At 39.0% G+C, this 13371-nt stretch overlaps 1 protein-coding gene across 1 annotated transcript in view; it reads left to right on the forward strand.

Moving 5' to 3' along the window:
* Nucleotides 1-1106: 1106 nt before the first annotated feature.
* Nucleotides 1107-13371, forward strand: part of LOC122669613 (T-complex protein 1 subunit zeta 1-like) — a 48438-nt gene continuing 36173 nt past the window's right edge. Inside the window, exons 1-6 of the mRNA XM_043866410.1 lie at nucleotides 1107-1299; nucleotides 1399-1462; nucleotides 1662-1797; nucleotides 3670-3821; nucleotides 3915-3962; nucleotides 4233-4325. Coding sequence (XP_043722345.1) covers nucleotides 1166-1299; nucleotides 1399-1462; nucleotides 1662-1797; nucleotides 3670-3821; nucleotides 3915-3962; nucleotides 4233-4325 — 627 coding nt within the window. The 5' untranslated portion in view covers nucleotides 1107-1165. The remainder of the gene's footprint in view (nucleotides 1300-1398; nucleotides 1463-1661; nucleotides 1798-3669; nucleotides 3822-3914; nucleotides 3963-4232; nucleotides 4326-13371) is intronic.

Below are 13371 nucleotides of genomic sequence, written 5' to 3' on the forward strand. Positions count from 1 at the left end.
CGAACCTTGACTGCAAATACGTATTTTATGTTCCAGAATTGTGTTTGGTTTACAAATGTTGAAATAATGTATAAATTTTTCAATTTTGAAGATGCTCATTTGAAGGCCTGATTGCAGCTTGGTTGCTGAAAGTTTGTTTATTGATTGAACCTATTAAAGTAGATCATCTTAAGTTGCATATTCATGGAGTTCTTGTCTGCTAATTAACTGTTGATAGTTTGAATGAATTCTGTTGCATGTAGAGATGTGGTTAAAGGGTTAATTTTGATTTCTTCAGAGTCTGAAACTACTCTTCTCTTCACTAGTGTTCATCATCCCATGCAACATATTCCTCTGTGGGTACTTGAATGACAAGGCCTTCAGAAGAAAGTGATATTCGTTACAGTCATTACAGACCTTAATACTTGTCATCCCACTTGTCAATTACCCAAACCTTAATGCCACTAAACTACATAATGGCTTTTATGTAAATATTGGCAATAGTATTAAATTTCTATTCCAGACCATGTTTTACCAAACACCATTTGGTTCAGGAACGATCTCGAGAACAGTTTTAGAACAGGTTTACCAAACGCCCCACAGTAGGTAAAGAATGATCTTTCAACGAGGAAACAGTAAAAGATCATTTTATCGCGTTCCCAGAATGGAATCGTTACCAAACGGGCCCTTAGTAGACACTGGGTTCATTCTGGAAAGCCCTAAAACACTCTCAAGTCTACAACTACGCTTTTCTCTCTAAAAGTTCTGAAACTTAATGCCACTAAACTACATAATGGCTTTTATGTAAATATTGGCAATGGTATTAAATTTCTATTCCAGACCATGTTTTACCAACCACCATTTGGTTCAGGAACGATCTCGAGAACAGTTTTAGAACAGGTTTACCAAACGCCCCACAGTAGGTAAAGAATGATCTTTCAATGAGGAAACAGTAAAAGATCATTTTATCGAAGAACAGCGTTCCCAGAACGGAATCATTACCAAACGGGCCCTTAGTAGACACTAGGTTCATTCTGGAAAGCCCTAAAACACTCTCAAGTCTACAACTACGCTTTTCTCTCTAAAAGTTCTGAAACTTCGAAAGCTCTTGCGCTCTACTCGATCTGCTCTAACTCTTCACATCACCGGTCTCTCTTGCTGCAGCGTCAGTGAAAAAGCATCGAAAATGTCTTTGCGAGTTTTGAATCCAAATGCTGAAGTTCTCAACAAATCTGCTGCCCTGCACATGAACATCAATGCCGCTAAGGGTTTACAGGATGTTCTCAAGACCAATCTTGGACCTAAAGGCACCATCAAGATGTAAGCTTTCTTTATATCTTTATGTTTAATCGTTGTCTACACATTTGTCTTTGTATATTCTCTGTTGATATTTTCTTCGATCTCCCGCTTGTTCATCAGGCTTGTTGGTGGTGCCGGAGACATCAAACTCACTAAAGATGGAAATACTCTCTTGAAGGAAATGGTTAGCCCTTAAAAAACCAGTCTTTTTCCTCCTGACCTTTGAGATATGATTTTGGTTAATGCTGCTATTTTACACAATATATTATGAAAATGATATTATAACTGTAGTGTATCTTATGAATTCCTTTTTTGAAATCCTTTGACTTTGTTCTGCAGATATTCTATATCTTGTTATGTGAATTTTTTTTGGTGGTTCTCAGCAAATTCAAAACCCAACGGCTATTATGATTGCAAGGACGGCTGTGGCCCAGGATGATACAAGTGGTGATGGTACAACTTCTACGGTTCTTTTCATTGGCGAGCTCATGAAACAATCGGAACGTTACATTGATGAAGGTTAGTAGTACTGTTAAGAGTTCTTTACAATTTGCTTCATGTCTTCGATGTCTGGTAGTTCAAACTTGTAGTTGTGTTAGTATGCTGCTGTTGGTATCTCTTCACTCACTGTATTGTACTATTCGTTCTGTATCTTTTTCAATGAGAAGAATGGGGTAGGAGGTTGAGTACAACATGGGCTGGATTGGGTTCATTCAGATAAATCACAGCCTTTTGAGTGTGTTATGTCCCATTCTTGAGTGAGCTGGAGTGCAGCCATCTTATCCACTGAACTAACTAGATGCTATCGCTTCAGGTCGAAGCACTTGAAGAAAAGGACATCACACACAGCTTAATTAGTCTCAGAATTGGCCAAATCGTGTTTTGTTGTTGCCAGGGAAAAGAAAGAGAAATTGTATTTATTTATGTAATTTGCTGAAGGCAAGGGTCAACCATGGTCTTGAAGTTCCAACTCCAATTTATGTCTCTTTTTTAAATCTTTTTGTATGTTGAATTACACTAGTTTCATTCAGTAGGGAATTAATTGTTCGTATTGAGTGGACCATTTTAATGAAATTTAACTGTGAATAAATTTCGTTTATAGCCCTGTTTAATGCCAACAGTTCAGAAGTTTAATTTTATGAGATCTATATGTTGAAAATGGATAAGTAAATTTGGACAAATGGAAAAAAGGATCAAATTTTTGTACGTTGAGTTACAATAGTTTCATGACGGTATAAACCTAAAGTACATTGCTTACATCATCAACACCATTGGAAATGACTGCTTTGAAATCTTTGGTCTGAGAATGAAATTGATAGGATACACATCAGGAGTGACATGGAGAGGGAGTCCTGATATTCATAATAGACCAATGCAAATAGGACATGCATTTTAAATGGACTGAGTTTTCCTTCAGCCACGGTGAATGAGAATCCATTCACCGCGGTGGTTTCAGATGCACGCGGGGGGGGGTATCAGGATGGTATTTTGGGGAATATACTAAAACCCTATAGGGGTTTGTGAACCCTCTAATGGTGGCTGAACCTTCACCGCACGGTGTAGGAAAACTTTGTCCTTAAATGAATTTTTAAAATTATAAATTCATTAAGAAGTGAAGTTTGGTGAAACAAAGCATGAGAGCAAAACAACTGCGTTATAGTATGGGTTTGGTTATTTTAATTTTATCTACATCTTTAAAGGGATCGGTGTAAGGATTGAAGCTAGTGTATTTAGATGAACTATTATTAGTTAATAGATGCCTTTGAATGGTGTTCTTGTTCCTATCTTGCTATTTAAATCAACAGAATCAATATTGTTGTATGATTACTTATCCAAAAAAAAAAAAAAAAAGGAAAAGAAAAGAAAGAAACTGCTGTGTTTACATCTTATCAGGGCCCATCAATTGTGTTTTCATTCAGTAGTCATCTATGGAACATAATTTTGAAAATACCTACTCAAGATTCGTGCAGTCACACTAGTCAATTATGCATAGATTCCAATGCAATCATTCATATGTGTGCCTGTAGTTGTATTCATGAAGTGCAAATATACTCTCTTAATTGATCAACCAGTAAGATATGTCTGTCTTCCATTTTGCAAGTGCCTGTGTGTGTAAATACTTGCCATACTGGGTTTATATGTATTTTTCTGTCTCTATATGTTTCATTTGTCTTGAGTAAAATAATGTCTTTCATGATGATGGAAGTCCTTTTCAGGTACCATAAGTGAGATGGGAATATTTTAGGGAAAAATATCAAAATTCTCACCCTTTTTTGTCCCATTATCATTCGAAAAAATTAAGGGTAACTGTTCATTACTGCCTGGTATATTGAGGTTTTATGATGCTCTTACTAAAATATGGTCTCTGCTTGGAAACAATGCCTGTTCTAGGGATGCATCCACGTGTATTAGTTGATGGTTTTGACATAGCGAAAAGAGCAACTCTACAATTTCTTGAGAAATTCAAGACACCTGTTGTGATGGGTGATGAGCCTGATAGAGAGATTTTGAAAATGGTCGCAAGAACAACACTTAGGACGAAGGTATAATCCAATTCCCTATGATCCTGTTTTACTTATTTAGTTGGTTGTTGCTGTCTTTCATTATAATTCTCACTTGTTTGATCTTCGCTGTAGTTGTATGAAGCTTTGGCAGATCAATTAACAGATATAGTAGTTAATGGGGTGAGTATTTTGCTGGTTTAAGATACGCATTTTGAATCTGTAGTACATACAATGTAGTGAGATGTTAGTCTATTTTGATCTACACTTCACTAATTGTGAATTATGATGCATTTTGAGTGGTAAGTTTGGGGTTTGGATAAAGTTCTCTATAGCTTCCTTCTTGCTTGATTTTATATTTGCGAATTTATGCTTTTGGTAATGTGCTTTACTTGTGCAAGTACAGTTTGTTTCGTCTTGGTGCTTAATAAGGTTTGCCATTGATATGAACAGGTTCTCTGCATTCGCAAGCCTGATGAGCCTATTGACTTGTTTATGGTGGAAATTATGCATATGCGCCATAAGTTTGATGTAGATACATGTTTGGTATGTTTTTTCTTCCTCAGTTTTCTCCATCATGTGCTATTTGTCTTTTGTTCTGTAAAATGGGTCTATGCAAAAGCAATTTTTTAGTGAGTATTGCCGTATTGGTCTATGCAAATGCTTGTGATGTTGATTCCCTTAGCCCACTCCCGACTAATTAGGAAGGTATTAGTGATTTGGGGTAATTGATTGGAATATAACTTTGATTTCTCAGAGTTGAGTCCAAATTGTATCAGAAGATTATCTGGCTTAAAGAGTAGAAAAATGCTTCGACTTTCAGTTGAGATGAACTAGGGGATCTTTCTGTGGCTGAAGTTTGTATGCACAGGCTATCATCCACAGGTCAGAAACTTTTCTGCTGCCATGATTGATTATTTTGTGAACCCTAGGGGTGTCAATTCGGGGCCAAAGCCATTAAACTGGACTGGGACGGACTTGACCAATTAATAATTACTAATTAGTCCAGTTTCAGTTTTATTAAAATGATATGTACATTAAAACATTAACCAAACTGAAAGAACCAGTTAGGACTTGGGACAACCGAATAACCACCATGCATACCATGTATAATGGGCCATTCTGTCCATGGGGCTTCAATTTTATAGGTTATTGTTTAATTTTACCATAGGTTTTGAGTATGTGCCATATATATGGTAATGTAGTCCTAGATAGGTAGGAGACCTACTAGGAGCCAATCAACCAGGATCTGTAAGCTGCTGGTTCGATGGGGCAGAATTGAGGTTTTAGGTCAACTTTTAGGGTTAGGGTTTGGTCAATGAGAGTGTATCTTATATGGTAAAGTTGGGCAAGTGTAGGGGAGTCTAATGAACTAGGTTTTATGAGTTTTGGATGGGTAGAGGTAGGTTAGATGGATTTGGGCAGCAACTAGGATTAGGGTTTTGAAAGGGGGAAGATGAGGGAATCTAGGGTTATAATAACAGGAAATCAGGTGGTTGAATGGGCTGAATATTTAGGTCGAGTGTGGGTAGAGTGGAGGGGAATATATGCTGAAAGTTATAGCTAAATCAGATGGTTAGATCTGGAGTTATGGAGGTTTCCTAGTAGAAGTAGGAGAGAGGGGTAAAAGTGTAATTTTGACAATCAGGTGGGTGGATGGTACTGAAATTTGGATCGAGTCTCTCTGGGTTTGAGGAAGATTTGATCAAAATTTTAGCAGGTTCTAATGGTTAGATTTGGCTGGGCAGAATTCTCACGAAAATCACCTTGCATGTGACCTTCTAGAAGGGAAGAAGAATAGTTGCAGGTTTTAGGGTTCTAATGGATCTATGGTATTAATGGTGGATGAGGAAGTTATTAAGGATTGAGTATTAACAATGGGGATCGATGGGGGTGGGTTTAGAGGATAAGGAGAAGAAGGTTGATTGCAGAAATCTGTAAAATACTTATTTGTTGGGCAGATCTTCAATGGCAGTAGCTTGAAGATGAAAAGAGTGCCTCCCGATCTGAACAGATGCAAGGAGTCGATTGGAGATCCACCAATCCCTTCACCTTGACCTCTCGATCTGAACAGATGCAAGGAGTCAACTGGAGATCCACCAGTTCCTTCACCTTGATATTACTCATAAGACAACACTCAATAGAGCAAGGTAGCAGTAGTAATGACAACAAGCATAAAGCTAATTTTTATTAATCAAATTCGTATTCAATACTTTGCCCCCTTACAACTAGGGGTGTAAATGAATAGTCAAAATCCGTTTCGGTATCCGTGTCCGTATTCGTTTAGCACTATCCGAATCTGTCCGAAAGCTAAACGGATGCGGATACGGATAGGCTATAGCTATCCGAAAAGCTATATTTACATGTAAACGGATAAAATATCCGATCCATATCCGTGTCCGTAGCCGTTTAGCACTATCCTAATCCGTTCGATAGCTAATCGGATGCGGATGCGGCTGTGGATATAGCACTATCCGAGCCGAATCCGATCCGTTTATAGCCCTACTTACAACCTTATATGAAAGACTCAAAATTAGACTTCTACACTAAAAAGGAAATGCCTAATCCATTCCTTAACCTACTAGGTAACTTAAACTGACTAGGAAACTGAAATAGACTCAAAATAGAGTCCTAATCCATCCCAACTAAACAATTAAAAAAAAAAACTAATAAAATCACTTAAATTGAACCACTGGTTCAAACCAGCTTTGGACCGGTTCAATTTAAAACATGAACATAAAACTAAGGGTAAATTACACTTCACCCCCTGGTTTTCAAACGAACTCAGATCACCCCCTAGTTTTTGAAAAAACTCAAATCACCCCCTCTACAGTAATGGTGTTATTCTGCTGTTAGTTATTTGTGTGAAAGGACTATTTTACCCTTGTAATAAAACATTAGAATTAAATTTACAATACACTGCTAAAGGGTAGTGTAGGGATTTAAATTTATTTAATTGGGTGACATCATCACTTAACGGCATAAAACTAACATTAGGGACTAATTTGTCATATTGGGATCTAAACCAGGGGGTGATTTGAATTTTTTCAAAAATCAGGGGGTGATATGAGTTTCGTTTGAAAACCAGGGGGTGACGTGTAATTTACCCTAAAACTAAGTTTATGACTAAACTATCTAATCCCGTATGCAACCAAATTACCCATATTTTAGGCCCATAAAAAGGGCATATTACATAAAAAACCCATGGGATCAAAGGCCCAACATGTATATAACCCAACCCTAGACTTATTCCTAATAAAGTAAGCCCATTTCGATGATGAATCTGCATCATATGGGCTCAAAATTACTCGCTTTTTGGCTCAATTGGTCTTTTGGTCTTGGGATCGATTAGGACTGTTTCACCGGGACTGTTTAAGAACTAGAACCGACCAGGCCAATTATTAGTAGGTTCTGGTCCTAAGTCCCAACTCTTGTGGCATTGGACTGATTATGATTTATGATTGAATCGATTGGATTGACACTCCTACTGATTAGTGAACCTCTTCAAAATTGTAGCCAAACCAACGCAGCAGAGAGACCTGCATATGCAATGTCTAGTTGAGATTTACCTAGAAAGATGTTGACTCTTAATCTCTAATATGCAATTGTGCTCATTTCTGGATGGAATGTTGGATGGAGTCTCAATGGTTATCCACTAGCAAATGAAGCTATCTGTAGCTTGTTGACTCCTATATTTGACTCGACTTGGGACCCTTAGGAGTGGAGTCAACTTGGGAGTCACGGAGTCGATCAAAAGTCTTGTAAATAGGATAATTTTATATTATATTCTGGATGTGATGTGGCTGCATTATTGTTATTTTCAAGCTTGGAAGAGGGTGGAAGATAGTGCGTTTGAGTTATTATATTATTTTAAGACAAATTTGAGTTTTCATACTAGAAAGTTTTAGTTATTTTATAGGCAAATTACTAAACTTTGTTAAATAATAATGAAAACCCAGCAAAGGGTGTAGTGGTAGACATGTTGCTTAAACTTTCAGTAGACCTGGGTCAAATTTCCCTAAAAGCATATTTTTTTATGAAAGGAGCCAGTCAACTCAGTGTTTGACTCGGTAGCACTCAGCCCAAGTTATGGGAGTCTCCTAAGTCATTGAATTGTCTTGGCCGAGTCTTACGCACCTGGAGTCAACATATCGACTGGTGCTTGGGAGTCAAATTGACTTGGCTGAGTCACTGAATTGATGCCTTTGTTGGCATGCTATGAAGCTATTGATGCTAGTAGTTGTAGTGGTCAACTGGGAAAGAATAAGCAAGGTTGATAAAAATGTAGACTCTGGTAAAGAAAACTATATCATCTCATGAATAAGGATTTGTATTCTTCACATTGCATGCTGTTGGACTTGGTTCAAAACTTCAAATGTAGGCAGTAGTTCAACAACAACAACAACCATAACCTTATCCCAACTAAATGGGGTCGGCTACATGGATCCGATAGAGGCTATGATAGTAAAAGAAATAAGAGAAGTAAAAAGAAGTAAAAGGAAGAAAGAATAGAAAATAAGTAAACGAAAAAATCAAAGCAGTAGTCAAAGCAACATCCTAGGAACATTCCCCTACAAGGGGTTGGCTACACGGGTCCTTGTCCTCCAAACAACTCTATTTGCGGTCATACTAGGATCGAGCCCTACCACATGCATATCTTTTCTTACAATTTCTCCAATAGTCATTGTAGGCCTGCCCCTACCTCTTTTAGCTCCGTCAAACTGATCTGGTCACTCTTCTTTACCGGTGCATCCAAAGGTCTCCGTTGGACATGACCATACCACCTCAAGCGGCTCTCACGAAGGTTGTTTTGGATTGATGCAACTCCCAATCCGGTTCTAATAAAATATTCCTTACTCTATCTCTCTTGGTCTTGCCACACATCCTCCTTAACATCCTCATCTCCGCTACACTCACCTTACCTATATTACTCTTCTTAACTGCCCAACATTCCGCTCCATAAGTCATGGCTGATCTTATTACTTGTTGAATTATATATACCAGAATACCGTGGGGATATTCTGGTAATTTTAGAGTTGTATTTTACTTTATCTGTACCTCCTAGTTAAGTCGGCTGTACTAGGGGTATTTTGGTCATTAGTTTGTAATCCTTTTTATTATAAATACAAGGCTTGGTTGATCATGTTGATCACTCAAGCAATTATTCTCTAATTCAGATTTGCTAACATGGTATCAGAGCAGGTTTCGAATTAGGGCATGTCCCCTCTCCTTCCATTCTCAATTTCCCCTCTCTTCCTTTCATTCTCGAGCTCTTCTTCCTCTCTCTTTCCCTTTGTTCTTTATCCTCCCACTAGGGCAGCACTGATGAGGTGATCAACAGATCCAGTTGCTGCCCTCTATCACCTCATTCATGTGATAAAAAAAATATTTCAGATCAATAGGAGCTTGTACACTGCCTGCGATATTTGAAGACTTCAAGCTTTTGGTCCGATCATCTAATCTGCCATAGAATCTCTCCACATTATTGAGGCTCAAGAACATGAATCATCAACTGTACTTCTCCTCTTCCTTTGTCTTCTATTTTGCATATTCCTAATTTTACTACTAACTTTCTTTCCATTAGTAGTATTGCTCGTGATCTTAATTGCTAAGTAACTTTTTTTCCTTCCCATTGTGTTTTTCAGGATCTGGTCTCTGGGAGGACAATTGGATTGGGTAAAATGCAGGGTGGCTTGTATCTGCTTGATGATGGTCGTCTCACTCCACCACCATTACCTTCTACCCACCAGAACTCCTTAGTCTCTTCTGAAATTTACTAATGGCACTCTAGATTAGGTCACCCTCCATTAGGAATTTTAGCAACTTTATTGCCTACTTTGGTCAAAAAATGTGGTAAGACTGAATTTTTTTGTGAGGCTTCAGGCTTGTGTTCTGGCCAAACAGACACGTTCAACTTATTCAGTTTCAAATAAAATGAGTTCGTCACTTTTTCATTTGGAGCATTCTGATGTTTGGGGCCCTAGTCGTAAGATTTCACTTTCTGGTCACCTATGGTTTGTTTCCTTTATCGATTGTCATTCTAGACACACATGGGTTTATCTTATGCACACCAAAAGTCCAGTTTTTTCATGTTTTGAGCATTTTCATTATATGGTCCAAACTCACTTCCAGGCTACTCTCGAAGTATTGAGAAGTGACAATGGCATTAAGTATAGGGAAGCTCAATTTAAAAAATATTTTGCTGATCATGGGAGTGTTCACCAGGCTAGTTGTGTTGATACCCCAACCCAAAATGGTGTGGCTAAAAGGAAGAACCGCCACTTATTGGAAGTGGCCAGGGCGTTAATGTTTTCACGCCATATTCCTACCCAATATTGGGGGGATGATGTTCTCATTGCAACCTATCTCATCAATTGGTTGGATTCCCGTGTTCTTGACTCCCCCAGTTTGGCTGAGATTTTACATGGGAGTTCCTCCTTTGTGGTTGCTCCCAAGGTGTTTGGTTGTGTGTGTTATGCCAGAGATACGAGATCTCCTGGCAAACTTGAACCTTGCGGGTTGCGATGTATTTTTTTGGGTTACTCTCCAACCCAAAAAGGTTATAAGTGTTACCATCCCCCTTCCTGTCGTACTCTAGTCAGTATGGATGTCGTCTTTCATGAAAGTCTTTCCTATTATTTATCCTCACATCTTTAGGGCGAGAGTGTTAGTTCTAGTGAAGATGTGTTTGTGTTTCTTTCCCTTAAAGTTCTTCCTCTCTCATCTCCTTTGGATGCTGCCCCATCTCCTATTGCTGCTGCCCCATCTCCTATAGCTGCTGTCCAGCCTCCTTTGGCTGCTGCCCCTTCATCTGAAGGGATTCCTTTACAGGGGGAGCTTGTAGAAAATAATGGTGGTAATGTTTCTAGTCAGGGGGAGTTGATTCCAGTTCAGAGAACCATCAGTGAATTTCAGAAGAGAATTGACAACTCCAACATCATTACCTATAAAAAGGAATGTTCCAAAAGAGGGCAGCTTCAATCCACTGTAGCACCAATACCTATCCAGTTGTTGACTTAGGATCCAGATCCTTCTCCTCTTGGTAAGACCTCTTCTTCCGACCTACCTATTGCTCATCGCAAAGGTACTAGGACTTGCACCCAACATCCCATTTCTTGCTTTGTTTCTTATAGTTCTCTTTCTCCATCTTTTCGTGCATTTTTGTTCTCTATTTCTTCTGTTTCCATTCCTAAAAATTGGCAAGAAGCTTATGCAGATGGAAAGTGGATGGCAACAATGTTGGAAGAAATGAGAGCATTAAAAAAAAATAATACTTGGGATCTTGTGGTCCTTCCTCCAGGGAAAAAACCAGTGGGATGTAAATGGATGTTTGTGGTCAAACAGAAGGTTAATGGGTTTGTGGATCGATATAAGGTACTTTTGATTGCAATGGGCTTCACTCAGACATATAGGATTGACTACCAAGAGACCTTTGCTCTTGTTGCAAAGTTGAATATTGTTTGGGTTTTGCTATCTTGTGCAGTCAATTTTGAATGGGATCTACAACAGCTAGATGTGAAGAATGCCTTCCTAAATGGAGAACTTGGTGAGGAGGTGTATATGGATATTCCACCAGGGTTTTCTTGTGATAGTAATTAAGGCAAAGTGTGCAAATTGAAACGAGCACTTTATGGGCTGAAGTAATCACCTCGAGCATGGTTTGGCCAGTTTCACAAGGCCATGATTTCTGTGGGCTATAAGCAGAGTAATGCTGATCACACTCTCTTTATAAAGAAGGTTGGTGGAAAACTCACTGTTCTTATAGTCTATGTTGATGACATTATGGTTACTGGTAATGATGGTGATGAGATAAGCCGGTTGAAGAAGTTTCTTGGGTAGGAGTTTGAGATTAAAGATCTAGGGAAGCTACGGTATTTTCTTGGGATTGAGGTTGCCAAATCTTCTAAAGGTATCTTTCTCAATAGGAGAACTTGCTGGTTTGCAGCCTAACACCCCTGTCTCTGTCAACAAATCAAGCACAAACTTCGTTGACATATGTTGATTCCTCTCTTGGTCCTTGATACTTTAATGCCTAAGAAATACTTCAAGGGACCCAGATCTTTGATTTCAAACTGTTTAGCCAAGTAGACTTTCAGTTTATCTATCTTAGCCATATCATCTCCAGTGACTACAATATCATCAACATAGACAATGAGGGCTGTGATGGTACCATTGCACCGTTTGGTAAAGAGAGTGTGGTCAGCTTGATTCTGGGAATATCCATTCTTCAGAATAGCCTGTCGGAAGCGCTCAAACCATGCCTTTGGTGACTGTTTGAGTCCATATAGTGTCTTCTTGGGGAGACACACCTTCCCTTCAACTGAAGGTATTTTGAAGCCTGGTGGGGTTTGCATGTCTACTTCCTCTTCCAAGTCACCATGAAGAAAGGCATTCTTCATATCTAATTGATATAATTGGCAGTCTTTATTGGCAGTCAATGATAAAAGAACTCTTATAGAGTTGTGCTTAGCCACATGAGCAAATGTCTCCTGATATTCAATCCCATAGACTTGACTCTACCCCTTGGCTTCCAACCATGCTTTCTATCTCTCAACAGTGCCGTCAGATTTATACTTGATTGTATAGACCCATCTGCATCTAACTGGGACACGTCCTTTGGGAAGATCCACCAATTGCCAAGTACCATTCTTTTCGGCTATCATCTCCTCAGACATAGCTTGTCCCCACTTTGGGTTAGACATAGCATCAATAACATTCCTAGGAATAGAAGCTGTAGAAAGAGCAGCAATAAAGGCAAGACCTGTAGGAGAAAGAGCATCATAGGAAACAAACTGGGCTATAAGATTAGTACAAGCTCTTTTCCCCTTTCTAACAGCAATAGGAAGGTCTAAATTAGATGGAGGAGAAGGAATATCACTTGATTGAGGAGAATGAATCTCAGGATGTGGATCTGGATCCAAAGAGGGCTCTTGGTAGGTTTTCTTTCCTTCATTATGCAAGCCTTCACTTCTCCTGTATTTAATGTGGTAATCCTTCTCCTTACCAGGACCACTGTCAACAACCAAATCTGTATTCACATCCACATCCACTGCCCTGTGCTTTCCAATGTCAAGCAAAAAGGAGAGGTAGGTAGAGGATAATGAAGGAAATCAGCAGTTTGTTCACTTCCACAATTTCCCCCCTGAAGAGGATGCTAAGATGGTGCAAAGAAATGGACAAACTCAAGGAAAGTCACATCTTTGGAGGTGAAGCACCTGCGAGAAGATGGGTGATAGCACTTGTAACCTTTGGTAGTAGAAGAGTACCCAAGAAAGAGACACTTGAGAGCTTTGGGATCAAGTTTAGTATGATGTGATTTGTTAACATGCGCATAACAAACACAACCTAAGACTTTAGGAGGAAGAGAGAAAGCAGAAACCTGTGGCGATAAGATGTCTAAGGGAGATTTGAAATCAAGAAGTTTGGTAGGCATGCGATTAATGAGAAAGGAAGCAATGAGAAGAGCTGCAGACCAGAAGGTCTTGGGAACAAGCATGCCAAACAAGACTACGGGTGACCTCTAATAAATGACGACTTTTCCTCTCAGCAACCCCATTTTGTTGGGGTGTGTCAACGCACGTGAGCTGATGGA

Source organism: Telopea speciosissima, chromosome 7 (assembly GCF_018873765.1).
Source record: "Telopea speciosissima isolate NSW1024214 ecotype Mountain lineage chromosome 7, Tspe_v1, whole genome shotgun sequence".
NCBI lineage: Eukaryota > Viridiplantae > Streptophyta > Magnoliopsida > Proteales > Proteaceae > Telopea > Telopea speciosissima.